This window comes from Lissotriton vulgaris, chromosome 5 (assembly GCF_964263255.1).
Source record: "Lissotriton vulgaris chromosome 5, aLisVul1.2, whole genome shotgun sequence".
NCBI classification, from domain to species: Eukaryota; Metazoa; Chordata; class Amphibia; order Caudata; family Salamandridae; genus Lissotriton; species Lissotriton vulgaris.
This window is the reverse complement of record NC_141693.1, coordinates 1902277215-1902303895: the sequence shown is the minus strand read 5'-3', so window position 1 is coordinate 1902303895 and position 26681 is coordinate 1902277215. Positions and strand designations below refer to the sequence as shown.

Below are 26681 nucleotides of genomic sequence, written 5' to 3'. Positions count from 1 at the left end.
GCAAGATTTCTTTTATGTTTCTTTAAACACTGCTTCAATTATGCTAATTTCCTGACTTCCCCTGGGCTGCAGCACTTTGACATCGTAACTCAACTTGCAGATCCAATATAGGTTTTATAGGGACTACACAACAGATCGGCTAATTTAAATTCTTTATATCAAGTTGAAATAACACTCCTTAGTGCCCGAATTCAGTTTATGATTGTTTAAAGCAATTGCAACTTTAACATCCACTAAAGGAAACCCCTGCTTACCAGTGAGTGTGCTGAATTAGGTTAACGCTCTGTTGATTTCCACGGGTTGCTGGCGTTCTGTCTCTATAAAGACAGTTGATAATGAAAATAGACAAGGGACTATCTTACGATCAGTACTACAGGTGAATGGTCGCCATATTCTAAAGCCCTATTTTTAGTCAGTAGTCCGTATTACCTCCTGGTCGCTATCAGTGTTTTCAATGCTTTTAAAAAGTGTCTGAATTTTTTTAACATGCCAGATATTTTAAGTGAAACATCAATAGTCACCCCTCACTCATGTGTCTTGACTGTATAGCAAGTAAAATGTGTCACTATCTGGCCAAATATTTTCACTATTCCCAATTGAATCTATGTTTCATCAATTAGTACTTACATGAGTATAAGCATTTGTACAGAAATCGAATTGCATATTCACCACTAACATTGTGTGATCCATGGTTGTTCCATATCAAAGTTCATATAAATCTGTTAACAATCAATGTTAAGACGCCTAATATCATAGGTGTGCATCAGCTAGTGCAGTTCAATCGGAACATAATCAACCTATCATCATAAATGAAACACCTATTGCATTATATGTCAAAATGCATTGTTGGCACATCTATAATTATCTTCATTTAGGAGTCTCTTGCCAACAGCTTGTGTGCACTTACATTTTCCTGTGACACATATCATCATAGTGAAACACTTATTTCCTATACAGGTTTCACTATCAACAGCATATATGTCCGCTCACTCGCTCAGGAAGTATTGGAGCTTGTGATCTGTGTTGAGACCCATTTCAACACATCTGAAGCGTAAAATCCGCATAGCTTCCTTCCTTCTTAACAAAAGTTCTCTGTTACCGCCATGTGAATCCCTGAGTATATGTTCCATACCATAAAAGTTAAAAGATTTGTGCATCCCATATTTTTTGCATGTTATAATATGTGCTGCTATGGGGTATCTCATGTCATTGTGTATGACAGCTCTCATATGGCTGGGATACCCGTCACCCCCTCCCAACACAATCCCCAAGAATGGGAAGACGGAAACGGTTCTTGAACTTTTGGAAGGCGGGAGGGAGTTACCCTCCCGGCCGTATTTATTAAAATATGAAACAAAATTAAAAACATTAAAATAACAGTTTCATATCGTGTACAATTTCATTTACACATTACGATGTTTCTTGGCTAACCTTAACACATCTCTAATACAAAGGTTCTCCTAGCCGATTCTAAAACATCCTGTAAATGCATTTCTCAAAATTCAAATTGTACATCCTAATATTACGGGCCAACGGCAAGGTCGTAACCGGTGTCAGATCCCTAATACCAGAACTCCCCCCTCACTTGTGAGGGGCGGGCGCACAGAGGACTGTCCCTCTGTGCCAACTTCCAATTTCCCTTGTCTTAGCGGGGGCCCCCTATTTACTCGACGCCATCTTAGTGGTCGTCCGAGGACTCGTGTGAGGTGTCTAGAAGGTAGCGTAGATCCCCCTCCCACCCCACACTGCTTACCACATCCGCCGTCGCGGATGTCCTGGCCCCGGGAAATTCCCAGGAGGGGCCCGTAGCCCCTCCTCCCCAGGGAGGGGCCTATGACCGCCTTCCCTTTCGGCGGCCCCATCCTTAGAGGGGACCGCCTCCCCGTCTGAGGGGCCAATGGCCGCCTCCCCCCGGGCGCTCCCATCCATAATGGGTGGCGCCCCACCTCTAGGGATCTTCCAATTACTGCTCACCGATCATGACCTTACCGCCCGACCAAGAATAAATACGACATTTTTTAACCTAATGAGGATGGAATAAACAGTTATACTGAGCAATTCAAAGTATAAACTTTTATCTAAGCACTACATTTTTAACTCTGCTGCAATACTTCGCCTAAATACATGCTAAAAGAGCAACCATTTTATTGTCATATCAACATTTTCAACTTTATTCGAAACAACCTGCAAAAAGAGATAATATCTTCGTTAATCGACTTTATTGCAATACTAATCGCTGTCATCAGGGGCTGGTGGGTGGGTCAAAATTGGCTCCTTGTTCCGTCTCGGGCTCACGTGCAACGAGTAGGTGCAGCTTCCAAGCACAGGAACAAGAGGATGCTTCCTTGGCTTGTTGCTCCTTTTATCCTTCCTCGGGAGGGCGTGGACCCTCCTCCAATCCGCCTACGGGGCGTGGCCAACGGTGTAGGTGTCTAGGACAACCCCTCTTGGGCGGCCAAAGGCGCGCCCCGGCTACGCCGCTTCGGGCATACCAGCCGAGACTTGCCTCCCGCCCAAAATGGTTTCCCGGGGGCATCGGGGCACCCTACCATACGTTCGGGGGGACCGAGTGGTAGCCCCTTTCCATATGGCTGGGATACCCGTCACCCCCTCCCAACACAATCCCCAAGAATGGGAAGACGGAAACGGTTCTTGAACTTTTGGAAGGCGGGAGGGAGTTACCCTCCCGGCCGTATTTATTAAAATATGAAACAAAATTAAAAACATTAAAATAACAGTTTCATATCATGTACAATTTCATTTACACATTACGATGTTTCTTGGCTAACCTTAACACATCTCTAATACAAAGGTTCTCCTAGCCGATTCTAAAACATCCTGTAAATGCATTTCTCAAAATTCAAATTGTACATCCTAATATTACGGGCCAACGGCAAGGTGGTAACCGGTGTCAGATCCCTAATACCAGAACTCCCCCCTCACTTGTGAGGGGCGGGCGCACAGAGGACTGTCCCTCTGTGCCAACTTCCAATTTCCCTTGTCTTAGCGGGGGTCCCCTATTTACTCGACGCCATCTTAGTGGTCATCCGAGGACTCGTGTGAGGTGTCTAGAAGGTAGCGTAGATCCCCCTCCCACCCCACACTGCTTACCACATCCGCCGTCGCGGATGTCCTGACCCCGGGAAATTCCCAGGAGGGGCCCGTAGCCCCTCCTCCCCAGGGAGGGGCCTATGACCGCCTTCCCTTTCGGCGGCCCCATCCTTAGAGGGGACCGCCTCCCCGTTTGAGGGGCCAATGGCCGCCTCCCCCCGGGCGCTCCCATCCATAATGGGTGGCGCCTCACCTCTAGGGATCTTCCAATTACTGCTCACCAATCATGACATTACCGCCACAGGCCGGATAGTTGACCGGCTATCCGGACCCCCCACAAAACTCCTATTAAAGGTCATGGCTGCACAAACTCTTTAACCAAGCTACGAAGTCTCCTATGAGTAAGACATTTCCCTCCCGGGACAAATGGACCCCATCCTCCAGATACATATGGTCCCCCCGGATACATCCATGTGGAATACAATGCAACTTTCCTGTACGAAACAACCTACCCAGTTTGTTATTAACTTTCTTTACCGACTGATTTAAAGCCGACACAGAGATAGCCCCCGCCACACCTTCCGCGGAATCATGTGTGACCATGCAATCGTGCACCCCGGAACCCTTCTCGCCAACCAACTTACTGTGGATAAAATTAACTCGAGAAGTACTCGTCGACCAATGGTCACCAAATCATTGCCCCCAAGATGCACTATGATTACAGATGGCGGTGACCTTGTCCGCCCTAACAATCCCTCCATAAAACTTTGAAACTGGTCAATACAGAGCCCGCCCCTTCCGTGGAAGGTCACCCTGTACCCGTATTCCCCAGCCATGTGAATCATGTCACCTGCTTTGAATACGTCTGCGGCGCGCCTCACGTATGAGTGGCCAACGACCCACACCACTCTTCCCTCAGCCGGTGATCTTTGACCGCTGGTCCCCAGGTGTCGGGTCAACTGCACAGTCTGCCCCGCAAAGCCTGCTCGCGAAACTGTAAATCAAACAGAAAACAAGAAGCGTGAGTGCATGACATTAGCTTCACAACATGTGCAGCCGCACATACCTTTTATAACAATTCGAGGACCAACGCCCCAACTGTTTCACTTTTTCCACACTCAGACCCCTGGCTGTAGCCTCTGTAGCAGCCCCTATCCGGAAGGAGTGGGTCCCAAAATCGCCCGGGTTCAAGCCCGCTGCCGCAATTGCCATTGTTAACACCCGCTGAAACTGAAACCTGGTCAGTGGGGTGGCGTTGGAATGTCTCAGCAAGCTCCCCCCCCCCATGATGCCGCCCTCTGCGCTAAATAATCCTCCACGCATTTCACTGGGCACATGGGGGACCCTAGCATGCGCTGAACAACCACACTGTCCCCGATCGCTCCCTGATCGGTTTTACACCTGGCTATAGTGACTACCATCGTATCACCCTTGATCTGAATGTGTTTTCGACACAGACCTCCCCCCGTATCCTGCTTGTTCCTTGCTACCAGTTCGCTTACCCGCATAGCCCCATGGAATGCTAATGCAAAAGCGGCCCGGAACAGCACTGTCTCTGACTGAGATGAACATGTCGCAGGGAGTACGGACATTAACAGGGACAACCTTGCTAGCCCTATCGGGCGCCTCTCGTCCCCTCTACGACCCTCAAGGCGTTGCTACCCGCGCAGCGCCTTCTTCACGAGAAAGGACGCTGTGGGGTCCTGAATGCCATGAGCCTGTGCCATGAACGCAATGGCGGCTCGGTGCCTATTGGCTGTTGCCACTGATCGGCCTGCCTGATGTAATGATACCAGAAATTTCAGGACATACTCTTCCTGCCCCCAATGCTCCCCCCTAACTGGACCCAAAAATGCCCAATAGGAACGGAACGCTCCTTCATATGCCTTCCTTGTCCTGGGTGCTAGACTCTCTCCCACAAGGTTTTGTAATCCGGGGCACCGAGAGACCAGAGAACTTCGGGAAATGGTGCCGCAACCAAGTCCGCTGAGGGCAGATAGCCCCGGAAGGCCTGCATGTGGGAACGAGAGAGTGCATCAGCCGCCTGGTTCAGTACCCCAGGCACGTGTCTTGCTCTAAAGTGGACGTTTAATCTCATACACAGCAGGACAATTTCTTTCAGTAATCTCAAGATCAATTTGCAGCGTGCTGCCTGATTATTGACACATTCTACCACGGTCATATTATCCGACCAGAACACCACAGTGCGATCCCGAAACCCCTCCGGCCATGTCTTTAAGGCCACTAGAATGGGGAACAGCTCAAGAAACCCAATGTTACCTGTGAGCCCACTATCGTGCCACCATGCCGGCCATGTTCGTGCCGACCATTGATTACCAAAGATGGCGCCAAAACCCACACTCCCTGCCGAGTCGGTCCACAATCCCAGTTCCTCGGAGGAAACTGCTGGCTTGTTCCACACGACACGACCGTTGAAATCCGCCAGAAATGCCAACCATATGCGCATGTCCTGGCGAACCTCTGCCGAGAGTCTTGTGCGGTGATGCCCTTCCCTAAGGCCCACCATGGCTTGTGCGATAGAGCGGGAAAAGGGGCGAGCCATCGGTATCACTCTAAGGGCAAAGTTAAGCTGACCCACAGCCTGCTGCAACTGATGCAAAGTTACTTTCGTCTCGCCAATACATAATTCGAGCGAGGCTTTAAATTTCATTACCTTCTCCTTGGGCAAACGGAAGCACCCCTCTTCAGAATCGAGCTCAATTCCAAGAAACTCGAGTGAAGTAGACGGCCCCACTGTCTTGCCTGGTGCCAGTGGCACGCCAAATCGTCTCATGAGATCACAAAATTCACTTAAAGCCTGTGCACATTCCGTGTCCCCAGCTGCCCCAAGAAACAGAAAATCATCAAGGTAATGCATAACCTGCGTAAAGCCTGTGGCTCTGGTGAACGCCCATTGCAAAAAACTACTGAACTTTTCAAAATACGCACACGAGATGGAGCAACCCATTGGCATACATTTATCCATGTAGTAGCATCCTTGGAACACAAAACCTAAAAGACGCTGATCCTGTGGGTGTACCGGGAGCAACCGGAACGCTGACTCGATATCAGATTTAGCCATCAGCGCTCCGGGCCCCAGGCGATTCAACATAGTAACGGCCTCGTCAAAGGATGCATACCGCACCGTACAAACTCCTGGGTCAATCGCATCGTTCACCGAAAGACCCTTAGGAGTGGACAAATTATGGATTAACCTAAACTCACCTGGGTCCTTCTTGGGGACTACTCCCAACGGAGAACAAACAAAGTTAAGAACAGGCGGGTTCGCATATGGACCCGCGACCCGACCTCGGGCCACCTCCTTTGCAATCTTTGCCTGTACTACAACCGTATTCTGTTGAACCGACAGAAGGTTCTTACACTGTGCTTCCCCCCGAAAATCCCCCGCCGGGATGCGGAAACCATATGAGAAACCGTCTCGCAACACCCCGGCGGAGACATGATCAGGGTATTCGTTCAGCCAAGGGATCATTGCCATGATGTCGATGGGAGTAGGTAGCAGCGCCCCTCGGCCGATATCAGACCTGTTTGGCGCCACCTCTACCCCCTGTATCGCCATTTTTGGCTCTGCATGAACTCTCGGGGTGTGAAGACTGTCCGCACCCTGCACACTCATGCCTGAACTTGCATGTCCCCTGTGGCCTAGTGCACTTGCCTCTGTTGAAGCTCCAACAGACCCCTCTCTTACCCGAGTTCCCATTACTCTTTGTGTGCTGATCACTGCCGGCGCCCACTCGAAAGGGCACCGACGAAGAATGGCGGGAAGGCTCCACCCCATTCCCGCCAAAAGAAGATGGCTTTGTCGTGTTTGGCATGACCTGTTTCTGCCAGGAGATGGAGTCGAAACAATCCCACGTCAGGGATGAGTCGTGCTCCTTGGCCTTACGAAATTTGTTATCATAACCCAACCATTGATTACCTTCGTATGTTTCATAAAATTCCATTATACGCGTCTGGTAACAAGCCAATTCCTGTAAGACTTCGGGCCTACGTTCCCCCATGATTGCAGTGAACATTCCAAAAGCCCTGGCCCAATTAGCGATTGTCTCATCAACTCTGAAACCCGCCATCTTTGCTCGCCATACACTCGGATGCAACAACTCTTTTTGATTTCGAACGTGTTCTATCTCATAATGATCGGTCAATAGCGAAGCTCACGAGCGAGTTCACATATTTATCAGCCCATATCATTTCCTTCGTGGCCATCGGGATATGTTGGACCACCTTTTCCCTCCTTGAGGGTAATGATCCCTCCCTCGCCATTGGCAACGGCTGCTTACCCGAATCAGTAGCTGCACTTGCTGCTGCCGCTGTTCCAAAGCCCGAAGCCGGCTGTTCCACGGGAACCTGAGGGGAAACAAAAGGACAAGGTGCCTTCGCAGCATCTCGTGATTGCCGCAACTGCTTCATTATTAATTTGGCCTCTTCGGCCGTGTCACCCGGAGCCATGGCACCCTCGTTGTTCTTGCCTAACCACGCCGCTAACTGGGCGGCCAACTCGGGAGGCATATCCCCCTCGTTCACAGGTGTAACTACCACAGGGATCGGCTGTCCCGCGTCCGGAATCGGAACCGGGGCCTCTACTGGCCTGACCGGGCTCGCCGGAGGTGACTCGGGCACCGGGGCCTCACCCCCTGTCGCCCTATTCCTGGCCCTTTTACCTCTCCCGGCAGGGACTACTCCCGGCAATGCTGGTCCGAAGACTTTCTTTGGCCTGCCCGTACCGTTCATTGCCGCCATCTGCTTCTTCATGTTCGCCATGTCCTTCACCAGCATACGAAGCATTTGGTCGGTCCCAACCTTCTTTCCGACCCTTTTGCCAGGCATATTCTCAGGATAGTCGACCGAAGGTCCTGGATCCAAAGTTCGTAAGCACTGAAAGAGAAACACAAAAATGACAAATTCTCAAAATTGGCTCCTTGTTCCGTCTCGGGCTCACGTGCAACGAGTAGGTGCAGCTTCCAAGCACAGGAACAAGAGGATGCTTCCTTGGCTTGTTGCTCCTTTTATCCTTCCTCGGGAGGGCGTGGACCCTCCTCCAATCCGCCTACGGGGCGTGGCCAACGGTGTAGGTGTCTAGGACAACCCCTCTTGGGCGGGCAATGGCGCGCCCCGGCTACGCCGCTTCGGGCATACCAGCCGAGACTTGCCTCCCGCCCAAAATGGTTTCCCGGGGGGATCGGGGCACCCTATCATACGTTCGGGGGGACCGAGTGGTCGCCCCTTTCCATATGTTCGCTAATGCTTTCACGGAGGGTCCTAATAGTGCTGCCCACTTATCTCGAATTGCATTTGCACTCTATAGCATATATTACAAATGTAGTGCTGCAATTGATGTTTGAGCCAATTTCAAGCATCTGGTTTTGTACACCTAAAAAGTCTTTCTTTTTGCCTAGTACCCATGTACAGACTACACAATACACATTTGAAGAAACCTCGTGTATGTTCATGCAATCAGTGTCTCTGCTGGGTGGTAGTGCAGTAGCTAGGGCTCAGTACATTCCTAAGGGACTTACCTTTGCGGAAAGAAATATCTGGTTCTTGTGAGGTGAATTCCTCAATGCTTTTATCCACCTGTAAGATATGCCAATGTTTCCTCATGCTTTGTGTTAGTAATTTAGAGTTACTGGAAAAATCAGTGACCATGTGTAACTTCTTTGGATTGCCCTGTTTCTTGGTATGTGTTTTAGTGTATCTGCTCTTGGTATTTTGTGAATTTTCCTGTTAGCTTTCATTTATATCCTTTTATCATAACCTCTCTTGATGAACCAGAGATTCATATCCATCATGCAGTTTTGGAAATCTAAATCATCACTAAAGTTGTGTCTTGCACGCACCATCTCTCACTATGGTATAGCCTGAATTTGATGTCTAGGATGTGCGCTCGTGCCATGTAAGACTTCATTACAGGCTGTTGGTTTATGATATAATTTGCTGTGGATCCTGTCATTATGTAATCACAATTCCACATCCAAGAATCAATCAATCAATCAATGACACTTATAGAGCGCGCTACATACCCGTAGGGTCTCAAGGCGCTGGGGGAGGGGGGTGTCGCTACTGCTCGAACAGCCAGGTCTTCAGCTTCTTCCTGAAGGAGAGGTGGTCCTGGGTCAGGCGCAGGTCGGTCGGGAGGGAGTTCCAGGTCTTGGCGGCCAGGTAGGAGAAGGACCTTCCTCCTGTAGTCGCTCTTCGGATGCGGGGGACGGCGGCGAGGGCGTGGTTGGCTGATCGGAGGTGGCGTTTGGGAGCGTAGAAGTTGATCCGGCTGTTGAGGTAGCTCGGGCCTTGGTCGTGTAGGGCTTTGTGTGCGTGGGTGAGGAGGCGGAAGGTGATTCTTTTGTTGACGGGGAGCCAGTGAAGGTCTCTCAGATGTCCGGAGATGTGGCTGGTTCGTGGGATGTCGAGGATGAGTCTGGCTGAGGCGTTCTGGATCCGCTGGAGTCTCTTCTGGAGCTTGGCGGTGGTACCGGCGTAGAGGGCGTTGCCGTAGTCCAGTCGGCTAGTGACGAGGGCCTGGGTGACGGTTTTCCTGGTCTCGGTGGGGATCCACCAGAAGATCTTCCGTAGCATGCGTAGGATGTTGAAGCACGCCGAGGAGACGTTGTTGACTTGCCTGGTCATGGAGAGGGAGGAGTCCAGGATGAAGCCCAGGTTGCGTGCATGGTCTGTCGGTTTGGGTGCGGTGCCCAGGGCGGGAGGCCACCAGGAGTCGTCCCAGGCGGAGGGTGAAGAGCCCAGGATGAGGACCTCCGTCTTGTCAGAGTTCAGTTTCAGGCGGCTGGTCGTCATCCACTCGGCTACCTCTTTCATCCCTTCGTGCAGGTTGGCTCTGGCGGTGGCGGGGTCGTTGGTCAGGGAGAGGATCAGCTGGGTGTCGTCGGCGTAGGAGATTATGCTGAGGTTGTGTTGGCGTGCGATGGCCGCGAGGGGGCTCATGTAGACGTTGAAGAGGGTGGGGCTCAGAGAGGATCCTTGAGGGACGCCGCAGATGACTTCGGAGGCCTCTGACTTGTACGGTGGTAGGCGGACTCTCTGTGTTCTTCCGTCGAGGAAGGAGATGATCCATTCCAGCGCCTTGTCCTGGATTCCGACGTTGCTGAGGCGCTGTACTAGGGTGCGGTGGCAGACAGTGTTGAATGCCGCGGAGAGGTCTAGGAGGATGAGGGCCGCTGTTTCTCCGTTGTCCATCAGGGCTCGGATGTCATCGGTGGCGGCGATGAGGGCGGTCTCGGTGCTGTGATTGGCTCGGAAGCCGGACTGTGAGGGGTCGAGGGATCCATTCGTCTCGAGGAAGGCGGCCATCTGCTTGTTGACGGTCTTCTCAATGACTTTGGCTGGAAACGGGAGGAGCGAGATGGGGCGGTAGTTCTTGAGTTCGGTGGGGTCCGCTGTTGGTTTCTTGAGTAGAGCGCTGAGTTCGGCATGCTTCCAGCTCTCAGGGAAGGTGGCGGTGTCGAAGGATGTGTTGATGATGTCTCGCAGGTGGGGTGCGATGACAGCGTCGGCCTTGTTGAAGACGTGGTGAGGGCAGGGGTCGGTCGGTGATCCGGAGTGGATGGAGTTCATCGTGCGGATGGTGTCTTCGGTGCTGATCAGGGTCCAGGCGTGGAGGGTGGTGGTGGGGGGTGGTTGTTCGGTCATGGTGTGCGTTGGTTGGTTGTTGAAGCTGTTGTGTATGTCCGCGATCTTGTTGTGGAAGTATGAAGCGAGGGAGTTGCAGAGGTCTTGCGATGGGGTGATGTCGTTGTTTCCTGCGCTGGGGTTGGATAGCTCTTTCACGATGTTGAAGAGTTCCTTGCTGTTGTGTGCGTTGTTGTCCAGCCGGTCCTTGAATGCAGTTTTCTTGGCGGCGCGGATCAGCTGGTGGTGCTTCCGAGTGGCCAGCTTGATGGTGGTCCTGTTGTCCGGTGTAGGTTCCCTTCTCCAGACTTTCTCGAGGGCTCGGCAGTTCTTCTTTGAGCTCTTGAGTTCGTCGGTGAACCACGGGGCTTTCTTGCTGCCGGGTCTGCTGGGCGTGGTCCTCAGCGGGGCGAGCTTGTCCGCGCAGATGCTGATCCACTTCGTGAGGTTGTCGGCGGCCTGGCTGGGGTTCGCTGAGCTGGCAGGAGGGTGCTGGCTCAGGGAGGTGGCGAGCTGGTCTGCTGTGATCTTGTTCCAGCTTCTGCGGGTGGCCTGTTGCTGGTGGTGGTGGGTCGTCGTTCTCTTGAAGGTGAAGTGGACGCAGCTGTGGTCCGTCCATTGAAGCTCTGTGGCGTGGCTGAAGTCGATGTCTGTGCTGGAAGAGAAGACTGCGTCGAGTGTGTGTCCGGCGAGGTGGGTGGGGGTGGACACCAGCTGCTTGAGTCCAAGATTGGCGAGGTTGTCGAGCAGGGTGCTGGTGTTGCGGTCGTTGTTGTTCTCCAGATGGAAGTTGAGGTCCCCCAGGAGGATGTAGTCAGCGGAGGGGAGGGCATGCGGGCTGACGAAGTCGGCGATGTCCTCGCTGAATTGTGTGCGTGGTCCCAGGGGTCTGTAGATCAGGGTGCCTCTGAGGGTGGTGTTCGGGTCGGTGTGGATCTGGAAATGCAGGTGTTCGGCGCTGGTCAGGGTGTTGTCGGTGCTGGTCGTGAGACGGATGGTGTTCCTGTGGATGATGGCGATGCCTCCTCCCATCTGGTTGGCGTTGCGGTCCCTCCGGACGATCTTGTAGCCCTCTGGGATAGCGATGGCGATGTCGGGAGCTGAAGAGGCGTTCATCCAGGTCTCCGTGAGGAAGGCAACGTCAGGGGCTGTGGCGTCTAGGAGGTTCCAGAGTTCGATGGCGTGTCTGTGGACGGAGCGGGTGTTGAGCAGGATGCACTTGAGGTGGGTGCTGCTGGTGTTCGACTTGGCGAGTGCTGGTGCGAGGCAGGTCCGGATGCAGGTGAATTTGCAGGCGTGGCAGCTGAAAGGTCCGAGGGTGCGTCGTGGTGTGGCTTGGTGGCATTCTGAGAGTCGGCCGGTGTTGAGTGCGATGAGGGTGGCGGCGGGGTACGTCAGGCGGGTAGGTCGGGGTCTTCGTGGGCCAGGGGTCCTGGCGCTGGTCGCGATCCGGTCGCGGACGGGCGCAGACGGGCTTACCTTTGGCGCGCCTTCGGCGCACCCGCTGAGCGTGACCGCTGCGCGTTCGCACGGTCTCCATATAAGGCAAAGTGCGCGGGTGGGCGGAGCAGCTGGGAGGCGGGAGCGGGGAGGGTACAGAAGAGAAAAAGGGGCGGGGCAATCGGCGGTGGCGGGAAGCGGGGAGGGAGAGCGGAGGGCGGCGAGGTAGGCGGGCAAACAGGAAGGAAAACGTCAGCAAAACACCACAAATTTACAAGGAAACAAGCACAAATGTAAGGCAAAACAAGACAAAAAGCAGTCAAAAGCGAGGGCAGCTGGCAGGCGATCGCGGACCACGCCGCTCGGAGGAGGGGGCGTGGTCAGCGGCAGCGAGGCAAACAGCGAGGCAGTATAGGCAGGGCAAGGGGCACACGCAGCAGCTGGTGGCCGTGCGGCGCGGGGGTGTCCCACAAGTGGGTCACACTCACCTGCGTCGCACGGTCTCCATATAAGGCCAAGTGCGCGGGTGGGCGGGGCAGCTGGAAGGCGGGAGCGGGGAGGGTACTGAAGAGAAAAAGGGGCGGGGCAATCGGCGGTGGCGGGAAGCGGGGAGGGAGAGCGGAGGGCGGCGAGGTAGGCGGGCAAACAGGAAGGAAAACGTCAGCAAAACACCACAAATTTACAAGGAAACAAGCACAAATGTAAGGCAAAACAAGACAAAAAGCAGTCAAAAGCGAGGGCAGCCGGCAGGCGATCGCGGACCACGCCGCTCGGAGGAGGGGGCGTGGTCAGCGGCAGCGAGGAAAACAGCGAGGCAGTATAGGCAGGGCAAGGGGCACACGCAGCAGCTGGTGGCCATGCGGCGCGGGGGTGTCCCACAAGTGGGTCACACTCACCTGCGTCGCACGGTCTCCATATAAGGCCAAGTGCGCGGGAATACCACTTTCTTTGTGCTGGACCGTTAGATAAATTTGATGTTGCTCTGGTAACTGTTTAAATGGTTACAAAATGCATGTAGTTTCATAAGACAATGAGGAAGTTATAACCAGCATCCCTCAAGTATACACTTTTATCTATTTTTTCAGTAACACAATTTCTCAATGGAACCACCTTGCTACCGGTTTTCGTTGTAACAAGCTTGTTTCCGTGTTTTTTTCAGTCGGGAGTCGAGAATGTAGCTCGGCTGAGTTCGGCATAAAGGAAGGAATCTTGTGAGGTAATTTCTAATTCCTTAACTTAATTAAAGGGCAAAGGGAGTGGAGAAATAGACATGAACTTGGCCAGTAAAAGAAACTTTAAAATTATTGTTTATAGCTTCTGTGCAACTCGGTTAGTAACTGGACCGCTGCTATCAACTCAATGCCTTGGTGGTAGGAGTGGAATTAGGAACACTGGCAATACAAGGCAGTGGGATCATCCCCGTTTATGTGAGTTAACATCATGTCAGGACATCCAAGCAGCATTGGATTGTGATATACACGAGACGGTATTGAGTTCTCGAATGTGGTAGACTGACTTATGTGTCCATTTTCTTTTTTCTAGAAATGTTAGTATATGTCGCTTCATATCTGGATAGGTGAGTCATTAGGTAACTATTTGGTCCACCTATAAGATTTTGGGCTATAAGGTGCATCTTTATTCATCACAATATGTGCCCTTTTGGCAGACTTTCTTCTTGGTGCACTTTGCTGGTTCGTTCTCACTCACACACAATCTTAGGTGCATTTCATGAATTTTGTACATAATTGCTCAGGTGATAAGCATGAACGATCCAGATATACTGTTTGCCTGCGGGATGCAGGTTCATTTCTGATTAGCCTTTAGAGTGATGTAACGTTATATATTCATTTTTGATTAAAAAAATTAATTTTGTTATTTTTACTGTTCCCTGATGAAGGGTCTTCCTGAAATGCATTGGGATATGTGACACTCCATGGAGTTTGGGATTTGAAGAATGAATGTGCGTACAGATTTATTGTTCAATAAAACGTGATGTTAATGGATCATAAATTTTGTGTAATCATTCATTGTGGGAGCCAATTTGAGATGTGCTCTTGATGATTTGAGTATTGGATTTCATTTGAAAACTTTATTTGTAAGCCAAATATTTTGCATAATAATTATTGAAATTACATAGCACCATTATTGTGCTGGTGAAAAGTGCACCTTGTATTCATGTGACAGTTCATGTTCTCATGCTATTTTGGTCAAATCATATGACAGACATCAATAAACCTGCCCCAATATAATATAAATTCATTCCATAGTGTTCCTTTACTGCCCCAAATCCATTCCTCCCCTAATCTGCCCATGAACAAGTTATCGTACGACGGTGAGAATCTGAAGCCCATATCTACTCTTTGTTTTTGCTTATACCGGTCATTCTTAAATGAAAATACATTATTATCCAATATTAGTCTCGTCATTTATATCATCATTTTTGTATCGTCCCATAGGCTAGCAGATCTTGTATTTAGTATGTGTTCTAATGCTTGGATCCACAAGTCATACTCAATACTCATATACAGGGCAGCTACGTAATGTTACTACTGTCATGTTGGACTCCCATGTTACAAGAGTCAGTAAATTCAAGATGTTTTTAGTATCCTTTATGTGTGACCGTAAGTTAGACACAAGTGCTTGTAGAAATATGTCCACATATTTCGAAAGTCTCTCAGTTGGAACCCCTATATTGGAAATTATCTGTCTACCTGGTGAAAAGGGCAGATCTTTATGTATTTTCGGAACAATATATATACATGGGTATTCAGGGCGGTTGAATTTCAAGTACATATATTCATTTTCGTCTAAAATACATGATTCATACCAATGCTTTAATGATTGAATAATCTTGTGTGTCAGTGCCCACATTAGGTTGTTGTCCAGCTTTTTTAAAACAGATCCAGTCATTCAGATGTGGCAGTATATCATTTTCATAGTCAATAGTGGTCATTACCACCATGTTCCCCCTTTTTCAACTTCTCGGATGGTGATACTATCATTCTCCCTTAAGAGTTTCAGTGCATTGCGTCCCCATTTTGTGAGATTATCAAGCTTTCCACCATGTGTCATCTTCATGGGATTAGCTTTGTTTAGATCACTTAAGACCAACTTATAAAAGGTGTCTATGTTCTTCCCCATAGGTAAGTTAGGCGTCCATTTGGATTTTTCTTTGAGTCCACAAGTTACACTCAGGATATTCAAATCTTCCAAAACTCTTCTTGTTGTGGTGCGGTCCCCCTCATACTCAGTTCTTGAGAGTAGTGTCTTAGTGTTGTAGACATCCTGTATTGATAAACCACTCCATACACAGTTTTGTTGAAATTTGTTTATTGATTTCATTGCCGGTGGGTTGAGTGCAAACAACTTTTTTATCTTCACCCGTCTGATATATTTGAAAAGATCAATTTTTATTTTGCAAATGTCCCCCACAATACTCTGGCAGAAGCTCATTCCCTTTTGTAGGAGTAAATTCATGTCTGTGCTCTATCTGTTAGGTTGATCACTGTGATATCATTTAGTTGCCTTTGTTTCAAGATCATGTTTTGATTGTAAATGAGCTCTACCAACATTTTAAAATGTATTTTGGTAGTAGTGAAATCACTTTTTTTGTAATTCTGTGTGATGAAAACAAGGTTTTATTAGGATGAAAACAAATCAGGACACTTTACTTGGTTATGTGCAAATGATAAACATGTTTGCTGAAACCCAATTTACACAGATTATAATTGTTTTTACAATATATAGTTGTATCATTAAAATCGCATTTCAGTGGGAAAGTTTGTGGTCATTTCAAATGAAAATGTGCTGTTTGTTAATGACAATGTGTTGCAAATTCATGCTTTAGTAATACATTTATTGAAAGTGAGTTTTGAAAAATGAACTGAGAAACATTCCTACATATCAGGTACATCACACTTAGGTCGAGTAAGTCACTAGACCTGCATGTGTAGTAACATTTTATGATTTTTCGAGGCCTGATGATGAACCAATGTATTGGACTGGGCTCATTAAAGAAAGTGTTTTCCAGGCCTGAATATCTTCATACAGTGGGTCATAATCAGGCTTTTTCAGTTGTAACCAAAAATTAAATTATATGAGCATTAAACATGGTAGTGGGGAGCTTTGCAGCCGGGGTGGAGAGGGTTTCTACAAGCTGTTTGGTTGTGTGTGAAAACCAGAACTTACTAACCAGTTTGGCAGGTATAAAGGTCAAGAGTGTGGGGAGCATTGTTTGAGGATCACAAGAGGGGGTGATTGGAAATGCTTCAGCAGTGACTTCAATTTGATACAACTAAGTGAAGTTTTCGAAGTTTGTTTCTGACATTCTTAAATATCTTCTCTTCAACTAGGAGAACTTTCAAAAGAATTTGGTAAGTTTTGTTTTGAATGAATGTCATATTTTTATCTTCAGAACCTCAAACTGAGGGCTTCAGATGGTACTATGCATAAGCCAAGAATCCTATTAAGGTGAGCATTTCCTGTCAACAAGAATCTCTTAAAGCACATTATTCATAGCTCAGGAATGGTTGGGTGTTTCGATGTATCATATAAATGGAAGTATTTGCATACAAGCAAAGGCCCTCATCTAGACCTTCGTGGTAGTACAAATGTTTTTACAACCACAAATGTTTTTACAATACTTCCAAGTTAGATATGAGCATAAAATATGTTGCATTTGAGTTTACTCTGACCACCAGCTTGTATTAAGAGCAAATTTGTGAATTGTTTCCCATTTGTTGTGGGAGTTTAAAAAGCTGTTTCATCAACACATAAGTTCACACTGAGCAGAGCCCCCACCTGTTTGTAAGACTGTGCACTGTCAGATGCGCACACATACACCCAAGTCAGAAATTGTCAGTAAGTGTCAGACATCGCTGGTTGGAAACAGGGAGCAGTGGTTGTCTCTTCGTGTTTCTAAGATGTACTAGCTGCAGCTCATGATGTTCCAATGCACAAGTTTATGATGCAAAAACAATGCTGGCATTTTAATAAATAATTTAATAGCATGGTGCAGAGCTTCAAAGTTCTTCTTAGGGACCCACCACCTGCACTCATGAGTGCCGAAGTCAGTGAGTACCACATCTGCATAGTTGTGTTCTCTGCATATACCTCTTCATTACACCATCTGACACTTCCTGTCTCTTTATCTCCCTGTATGATAATATTGAACCACCTTCTTGGTTCGCAGGTGGCACCTGGGCCCACAAGTTATTTCACATCAGAAATCATTTGTACCACCTTGTGTGGCCCCCAATACTTATCCTCTAAAGCTCTGGGACAAATGGGCTTAAATACCAACATGTCCAAACCTTCTTGGCAGCAAGGCACAATACATTTCTTGTCATACCATTCCTTCATCAGCTCTTGGCTTGCCCAAAGGTTTCTCTTCGCCTGACAAATGTATTGCACCACCAGATTCCGGAAGCCAGTCACTTGGTTCATGATATCCTTCTGGAGGGTCTTCCCAATCTTCTGTGACTAAGGTGAATAGGCCACACACTAAGGCCCCCATTAGGATGGTGGGCGGACTTTGCCCGCACGCCATCCCTGTGAAAACGGGACCGCCAGCGACCTGAGCGGCAGTCCCGCCATGCCTATTGTGATGCGCTCGCCACACTGGCGGGCGCATCATGCATTTTTAACATTGCGGCGGGCGGTGCTAAAAGCACCGCCCGCCACAATGTTAAAGATGCATGGCATGCATTTGCATACACAAAGCGGCAGGCACCGCGCGTTGCCTGCCGCTTTGTGTATGCAAATGCAGGGGGGTACCACAGGTACCCCCATGTGCACCCCCCACCTCGCCTTCACCATGGGGGCCCACAGGGGGCCCCCAAAGTAAAGACCGCATGCTGCCGCCACGGAAAGGCATCTGAATAAGGCCATCATAATATGGCTGGCGGTGTCTGATAGACACCGCCAGCCATATGAACCCTTTTCCGCTCAGGCCGCAAGGCGACCAGGCTGGAAAAGCAGCGAATAGTGTTTCCGTCCGCCACGGTCCCCCCCCGCCATTGTAATATGGCGGGAGGGAAATAGGTGGTGGGCGGTCAAGGATTTCAGGCGGACGGCGATCCGCCCGACATCCTAATGGGCACCAAAGTGTCCAAACAGAAATTCAAAGAACTGAACCCAACTCTTTTCGGTGGAACTTCCTGATAGGTGAATGAAAGATGTGGCATGAGAAGATGACTCTCCTTTTAAGCTTCTCCACTAAAGTTGCCATCATTCTCTTAAGCATTTTGTTAAACCGTTCCACTAATTCTTTCCACCAACTTATTAGTGTGCTGTAGAGAAATGCTCCCACATCTTTCATGGAAGAGGATATTAAATGAATTCTTACAATTGGAAAATATTGTCTTGAGAAATCCAACTAGTGAAAAGATCCCTTGTGCCCTTGCAACTAACTTACTGATTGTGATCCTCAAAGGCACTGCCTTTGGGGATCTAATGGCTAGGAAGACCACATTCAAGATATACTTGTTACCTAATTGTGAGAGTGGCAGGGGGTCACACAGACCAATAATGTCGGTGCCTACCCTCTCTCATTGCACACCTAATACCAGCTGCAGCAACAATGCCACTTTGACTTTCAGCTCAGTTATGACACCCCAAAACTTACATCAAACAAAATTCCCAAAATTGAATGACTAGGAGACGGTGCCAAACCTCAATTTGATGAGGCAATGTGTTCTAGAAGTAAGGCACATCCCAGTGCATCGTAATAGTAAAACAAATACAGTCAGTTAAATTAAGGGCCTAAAATCAGTAACTGCATTCTAGAGCTGCAAAATTGTTACGGGGGTTTTATTACAAAATTTAAAAGCAAAGTAGTACAGAGTCATTGCATGAAGGCTCTAGGCTGATAGGGCATTACAGAGAAATCCAAATTGAAAAGGACCAAGTGAGCAGCAAAATCAAGAGAGAATGAACATCCCTAGCACGATCTTAGTCTTTGGGTTAACTTTCTGGCATATGAAATTACCAAACCTGTAGAATGACTGGGATGTGTAGGAAAATTATTATTATTATTATTATTAATGAGTTTTATATCGCGCCTAGTTACCCTTGGGCATTGCCACGCTCATCCAGAGAGACACACCACAGCAAGAGACAAAAGCGTTAGGCAGGGAACAAATGAGTCTTTAAAAGTTTGCGAAAACGTAAGGTGCTCGTTTCGGAGCGCAGGTACAGCGGAAGGGAATTCCACAATGTTGCCACATTTATGGAAAATCTTCTGCCGCCAGTCCTGGCCTTCCTTACTCTCGCAACTTGCAGCAGATGTTGGTGATCTGAGCGAAGGGCACGGGGGGCCTTGTAGGATTGAACCATATCCCGTAGGATAGGTGGCCCTTTCCCCTGCAGAATTTTGTGGGCCATACAAAGTGCTTTGAATTTCACCCTCTCTCTAACAGGGAGCCAATGCAGCGCCTTCAGCGCGGGCGAGCTGATTGACGCCTGGAAAGGTCCGTCAGGAGCCTGGCAGCAGCATTTTGCACTTGCTGCAGTTTGTTTAAGGTTGATTCTGGAGCCCCCAGAAACAGCGCATTGCTGAAATCCAGCCGTGAGATGATGAGCCCCTGGATTAGTAACCTCCTGGAAGCTATTGGGAGGAGAGGTAAGATCTTCCGGGCTGACCGGAGCAGACCGAAACACACGCCTGCGGTCTTTTTAGCGTGTGTCTTAAAAGAAAGGTCTTGCTCCAGCCACACCCCCAAGCTCTTAATCTCCTGTTTGGGGGTGGGTGCCGCTCCCAAGCAGCTAGGCCAGCTACTAGGGGACAAGGAGGGAGGGGAGTTCCCCAGCATCATCAGTTCCGTTTTTGAACCGTTGAGTTTAAGTGCTGAGCTGCACATCCAAGTAAAGATCTTACCTAAACGTGTGTGCAGCCGGTCGGGTTGGTTAGCCGACTGGGGGAGCCCTACCACCAACTGGGTATCATCAGCATAGCAGCACCACACTCTTTAGTGGGGCCATATAAATGTTAAATAATGTGGGGCTCAGCGATGAGCCCTGTGGCACACCACACTGGAGAGGGACCGATGTTGACTTCTCGTGGCCTTCCCAAACCTCAAACGTCCGGCCTTCCAAAAAGGACGCGAACCATTTCAGGGCCATCCAGGAGACCCCCACCCCGACAGCCGTAGGAGTAACACCTGATGGTCTACGGTGTCAAACGCCGCACTGAGGTCCAGGAGGATCACTGCCACCGATCCCCCTGAATCCAAAATGCTCCTGGCATTCTCCACGACTGCCAGCAGGGCAGTGTCCGTCCCCTGACCGGGGCGAAAACCCATTTGGGAGTCACCCAGAAGGGAGTTGGATTTCAGAAAACCCGATAGGCGTCCATTCACAAGCTTCTCCGCCACCTTGCTAAGGCCGGGGAGCAGGGAAATGGGCCTAAAGTTAGCAAGGTCGGCGGGGTCCAGGCTAGGCTTCTTCAGGAGGGCCTTAACAACCGCTCCCTTCCAACTGGGGGGCACCACTCCTTGGGTGAAAGATAGATTTATAAGGTCCGTCACTGGGCCGCCGATGGTGGGGGCTACCTGCTTCAGATATTTCATCGGTGCAGGGTCTTTCGGAGACCCACTCTTCATGGTCGCCAGGACCCCGAGAACTTCTTCCACAGTGACAGGACCGAAGGAGTCCAACTCCGCTGACCGCACCCTGGGCTGAGACCCTGGATTACCACCCGGGGCAGTCTCCTGGGCTAGCCGGGGTAGGGATGCCAAGATGTTATCTATTTTGGTTTTGAAGAAGGAGGCAAGTTCTGAGCATTTCTCACGTGGGTTGTCATGAATGACCGGAGGTTCGGGAGTTTTCAAGAGTTCTCTGATGACCCTAAATGATTCTTTCGAGGAATTGGAAGAGAGGCCTATTCTCTCCTCGAAAAACTCAGATTTCGCTACCCGGATGGCGGATTTATAGGTACTAAGAGCCGCCCGATATTCTCTCCGGCTCATTTCGCTCCAGTCCTTCCTCCAAATCCGCTCCAGCCTCTTGCAGCCCTTCCTCAGTGTTCTCAGCTCTGGCGTGTACCAGGGAGCTGATCCCACTCTCCGACCCCTGGTAAGAAGTTTCTTCTTAGGGAGGATGGCATCGAGCGAGTTGGTCAGCCAGGTGTTTAGATTCTCATCAGCTACTAACGGATCGGGCCCGGAGGAGGGCCGGGACGCCTCCAGATGTACTGCCCAGGTGTCCACTGGGAGCCTAGACCAGGCTCTTTCCACCGTGTATACCCTGGGAGTTGATGCCACTGAGACGTCAAACTGCCACCGGGCCGGCACCATGAAATGGTCTGTCCAAGGCAAAGCCAGCGCGGGCAGTACTTTGAGGCAATCCGAGTTTGAAAATATAGGATCAAGCAAGTGTCCCTTCCCGTGCGTTGCACCCGAATTAACCAGGTTAATCTCAAACGCTCTAAGATCGCACTGCAGATCTACTCCCAGAGAGTTAGAGGGGTCATCGAAATGGATGTTAAAATCACCCAATGCCACAAAGTTGGCAGTGGAGGAGGCAAGGAGCGCGACCGTTTCAAGGAAGGAATTGAGAAAGTTCCCCATAGTCGCAGGTGGGCGGTAAATAAGAAGTCCAGCCAAGGACGCAATGGGCGACAGGCGAAGAGAAAACTGACAGCTCTCGCAGTCGCTCATCCCTCCATCCTGAACCTTGCAGATTAACGTATCCCTGTAAAGGATGGCAATTCCTCCTCCCCGCCCCCCAGGTCTGTCAAGATGAGATATAAGAAAACCTGGTGGAAGTGCTCTAACCATATCCGGGCCTGAGCAGGAAGAGATCCAGGTCTCTGTTAAAAACAACACATCCAGCTTATGGTCAAGAATAAGAGAATTAATTTCTGTGGCGTGACTGGGTAAAGACCGGCAATTCAGCAAGGCTATCGATAACACGGAATTGTCTGAGGCCATATCCTGACCCGGATTACAGGCCCCGCAAGGCAGGAACGGATGTCCTCCCTCGTGAGCAAACCTGCATGTGGTGAGTTTCGGAGACCGCCAAGACATGAGTTCCTCCCTCATATACCTGATACGAGTTGGAGGTAGCTCCTGTGAGTCGGACAGGGGGACCAGCCCTGAGCCCGTCTGGGCCCGGACGGGCACAGACGGGCTGAACTCTGGCGTAACTCCGGCGTCAGTCCGGCGTCCCCGCTGCGCGTGGCCGCTGCCCGTCAGCATGGCTGCCTATATGTTCGCCTAGCGATTAGAAAGAGGACTGGAGCACGCGCTGAGACCCACTCACCCAATATGGCCGCCACGAGTCAGGGGCAGAGGACCCGCAAAGAGCGGTGATTGACCACAATTATGGTGCGAGTGTGATGGCAGAGGTGAGGGTATGCGAGGCCAGGCTGCTAAAAACAGGGGGTAAGTGTCCAAACAAGATTGAAAGTAAAAACGAAAACGGGTATTTAAAATCAAGGAGCTGCCAAAGACAAGCGCTGCAGGTACGGCGCTCACGCTGGAATAGGGCGCGCTGCAGAATTTGCCTACCTATATGCTCGCCTAGCGATTAGAAAGAGGACTGGAGCACGCTCTGAGACCCACTCACCCAATATGGCCGCCACGAGTCAGGGGCAGAGGACCCGCAAAGAGCGGTGATTGACCACAATTATGGTGCGAGTGTGATGGCAGAGGTGAGGGTATGCGAGGCCAGGCTGCTAAAAACAGGGGGTAAGTGTCCAAACAAGATTGAAAGTAAAAACGAAAACGGGTATTTAAAATCAAGGAGCTGCCAAAGACAAGCGCTGCAGGTATGGCGCTCACGCTGTACATTCTCAGCAAATCAGAGCACAAATTCTTACTAAATAATATATTGCCTTAGCACCGAAGTATTAACCCATTGCATAAATAATTATTATGCCCACTCTATACAATTGCCATATGCAGGTGGTGAACAAACTAGTTATATGAACAACAACAAATTATTAAGAATTAATAGGGTGCAGTGAGCTACCAGAAGGACCTTTGAAAAGTTACAGTGATAAGTGTGGGGGAGAACGAGAGAGGAAAACTAGGATTGCAGGGCCCAACGTGAGGCCTGGCTAACAATGCTCAGGAAACTCACTTTTGTATGTCATAAGAAACTCGTTTTAAAGAAATTAGTGTGTACACATCAAGGGTAAAATCACTCACGGTCTGTTGCTAACTGTGCATGAAAACACAAATGTGAAGAAATTCTCATCTCTACTCTGTTGCCATGTAAGGCAGGATTACAGAACAGCACTGTATCATGTTGTATCCCCGGGCAGTAAAACAATGAGTCCAACTTATCCTGGGTCATTTCTATGCACAAATGTCCTGCTAACAAAGGAACTAAGAGAACCACTAATCTCTTGCTGGATTCTGGCTCAGAATTCATGGACTCACTATAATGAAATTCACTCTCCCATCCTATGCAATGCCTTGCATCCTCTTCCTGGCTGACTTTATCCTGAACTTCTTTCTGAAGTACCTCAAGTGTTGGGTACTCATCCTTTTTCAGGTGGAATTCATCCTGGTTGGTTATCCAAAAATGAACTAAATCTGTAGCTCTGTAGTGACCCAGACTCCAGAAATATGGTCTGGCTTGGATCCACTTCTCATTCACCTCTCTGTGTGGACTAAGGGCAATGCATGCCAAGTCCTGTCCCTTCTCAGAGTTTGCTTTCATCCTCTAACTAACCATCTCTCCTCTTTGCAGATATGGAATGCTTCCATCCATTTGTCCTCTATTAGTATGACATCACTCACTTTATCACTTGTTACATCATTAGTATTGTTTCCATTATTAATTACTATTAGAATAGGTCCAAGTTAGTAACATCCACATAAATGTTAATAACAAGACTACATAAGCAAGCTGTAATACATCTATGTTTTAAACTAGATTTTGGATGTTCAGTCACTTCTGCTTCAGCCATTTTATTTTCTTAGCACAAAATCTATCTAAATCTATGACCACTAAAGCTTATAAAAAATAAAATCAAAAATTCTAGAAAAATAGTGCATTCCTACACTTAAAGGCTTTCTTCTTCACCCCCTTCTTTTCTTTTCTTTTTCTTTTTATCTTCTGTGTCATTCAGTTTTTCTTTCAGTTATCAACATGTTTGCACCTTAATTTTTCACAGTTCTCTTAAGGTGTCCTAAATTTGCTTTCATCAACTTGCTCAGGGTCAGAACTGTCTTTCTCTTCACTTGGATCAGAACTTTCTATTTCTTCCAAAATGACACAGGTCCATTCTGGTGCTGTGTATTTCCTGCTTGGAATTCTTACTCGCCTTGTCTTTCGTACTAATTCTTCTCCTGACTCTTCTTGTTCTGTTTGACTTGGGATGTATGACGTTACCACGCATACTTTTACCACGCATACCATTACAACGCGGTATTTACAACGCATACCGTTACAACGCATAGCGCTTTGAGGTGCTGGATAGTGGTAAGTATAATTTTATATTCCAACTCCAGTCCCCGTGGACACTAGGGAAGGTGTTGGATATGAAATTAAACTTATTCCCTATCCTAGAGCGCCCCCCCAGCGCAATGCGTTGTAATGGTATGCGTGGTAATGCCTGTGTTGTAAGTGTAGTGCGTGGTAAAAAATGAGTGCTAAACGTTGTATACCTTTGACTTGAGACCTCATTACTATGTTCTGGCCTTTTCTTTCTTTTCACTCCACCTGGCAAATTGTCACCCTTTCTTGGTTTCTTGGTTTGAACTACTTTTTCACCTTCTGTATCTAGTTCACAGGTTCTTTTATTTGGCCTTTCTACTGTTTGTTCTTCCTGATGTTCAGCAACTTCTGTTTCTGCTGATTCAACAGTAATTTCACTGACTCCTGGTTCAACAGTGAACTCAATTTCTTCTGGCTCAATAGTAAACTTACTTTCTTTTGGCTCAACAGTGAATTGTACTTTCTTCTGTCTCAACCGTAAACTCACTTTCTTCTGACTCAACAGCAGTTCCTTGAGACCCAGTATCCAGTGACCACTCTACTTGACTTGTGCTCGGCTGTTCATTATATGTTTGGTCTTCAGAATCTGTCACTATATTCTTCAGCTTCACACACTTCAACCACCGGTCTTTGACTTTGATTTACCAGTCGCCGCTCTTCTTGTCTTTCTAGTGGACTTAGGACTCATCTGGTATGAGTTGCATGAATCCCGTTTGGCAAACCACCACACTTCACTGCTGTTGTTGTCACCAGAATGATTTGGTAAGGACCATTCCACCTGGGTTCTAAACACGATTTCCTCACGTGTTTCTTGATGAGAACCCATTTGCCAGGACTCAGCTTGGTTCGGTTGTGTTGTAGTGGCGTTTTCTCCAACCTGTTGAGACACTGAATGCACCAGATCAGCCAATCCTGTGAAATAATCAAGCACTAGATCATCAGATATACTCATCAGTTTGTTCGCTGGTATGTATGCTTGTCTCATTGCTCTTCCCATTAGGATCTTGTGAGGACTCAATCCCGTCTTTTTGTCAGGAATGCTTCTAAGACTCATCAATGCAAGGGGTAAAGCTGCAGGCCATTTCAGTGTTGTGGATGTACACACTTTTCCTAACCTAGATTTTATAGTGCCATTGATCTGCTCAACCACTCCAGATGCCTCAGGTTGATAGGCACAATGCAGCTTTTGCTCAATTTGTAATGCTGCGCAAATCATCCAAATGTTCTCATTATTGAAGTGCGTTCCCCTATCTGTCTCTAGAGTGACTGAAAATCCAAACCTATGAATCAGTTCTCTCAAAAGAAATTAAGTTACTGTTAGGCTGTCATTTATTCTCATGGGATAGGCTTCCACCCAGCAAGAGTACAAGCATATGACAACCATCTCATACTTCAGCCCATTACATGGGGGAAGTTGATAAAATCCAATTGGAGTTGGGTAAATGGTCCTCCTGCTCTTCCAATTGATCCCCAACTAACAACTGTCTTTCTGCCTGGATTTTGCTTCTGACTAGTGACGCACCTCTGGCAAAGGCTCTCTGCAATGACCATGACCTTTGGGTTATACCATGTTTGCTTTAAGAGTCCGATCATTGCATCTCTTCCAATGTGCGCAATTCCATGGTACACCCTGGACATATGGGAAAGTAAAGAATCTGGCAAGACTGGTCTTTCGTTAAAATAGACCCATACTTCATACTTCTTCATCTGCTCTCTTTCTAAAGCCTGTATTGCTCCACATTTGATTTTCCTCTTCACTTGCTTCTTCCTTCTTCCTTCTTCCTGCACCTGGCTCACTTCATCCCAAGTTTCAAATGGGGTTGTAAACATAAGATGGCATTCAGTATTTCCTTTCTCAATTGCTCTGTTTAAAGCCATTAAATGTTGTGTACTGAAACACTCTATTTGGTCAACTTATCTGTTGGCCTTTGTCACATAATCATCTCCTGCGCACATTTGACCACTGCAATTCTTTTGGGAAATTGCAAAGCATCCAGTATTTCTTTTACAGTTTTGCTGTTGAGAAGGGGACCTGAAGAAGTCAGAAATCCCCTTTGAATCCATAGTTGTCCATAATCTTGACAACCCCTAACCCATAT

At 48.5% G+C, this 26681-nt stretch overlaps 1 protein-coding gene across 1 annotated transcript in view; it reads left to right on the top strand.

The window, feature by feature from the left end:
• Positions 1-26681, top strand: part of LOC147717678 (butyrophilin subfamily 1 member A1-like) — a 692641-nt gene that overhangs the window by 574094 nt on the left and 91866 nt on the right. Inside the window, exon 7 of the mRNA XM_086924470.1 lies at positions 16488-16508. Within this exon, the coding sequence (XP_086780596.1) occupies positions 16488-16508 (21 nt within the window). The remainder of the gene's footprint in view (positions 1-16487; positions 16509-26681) is intronic.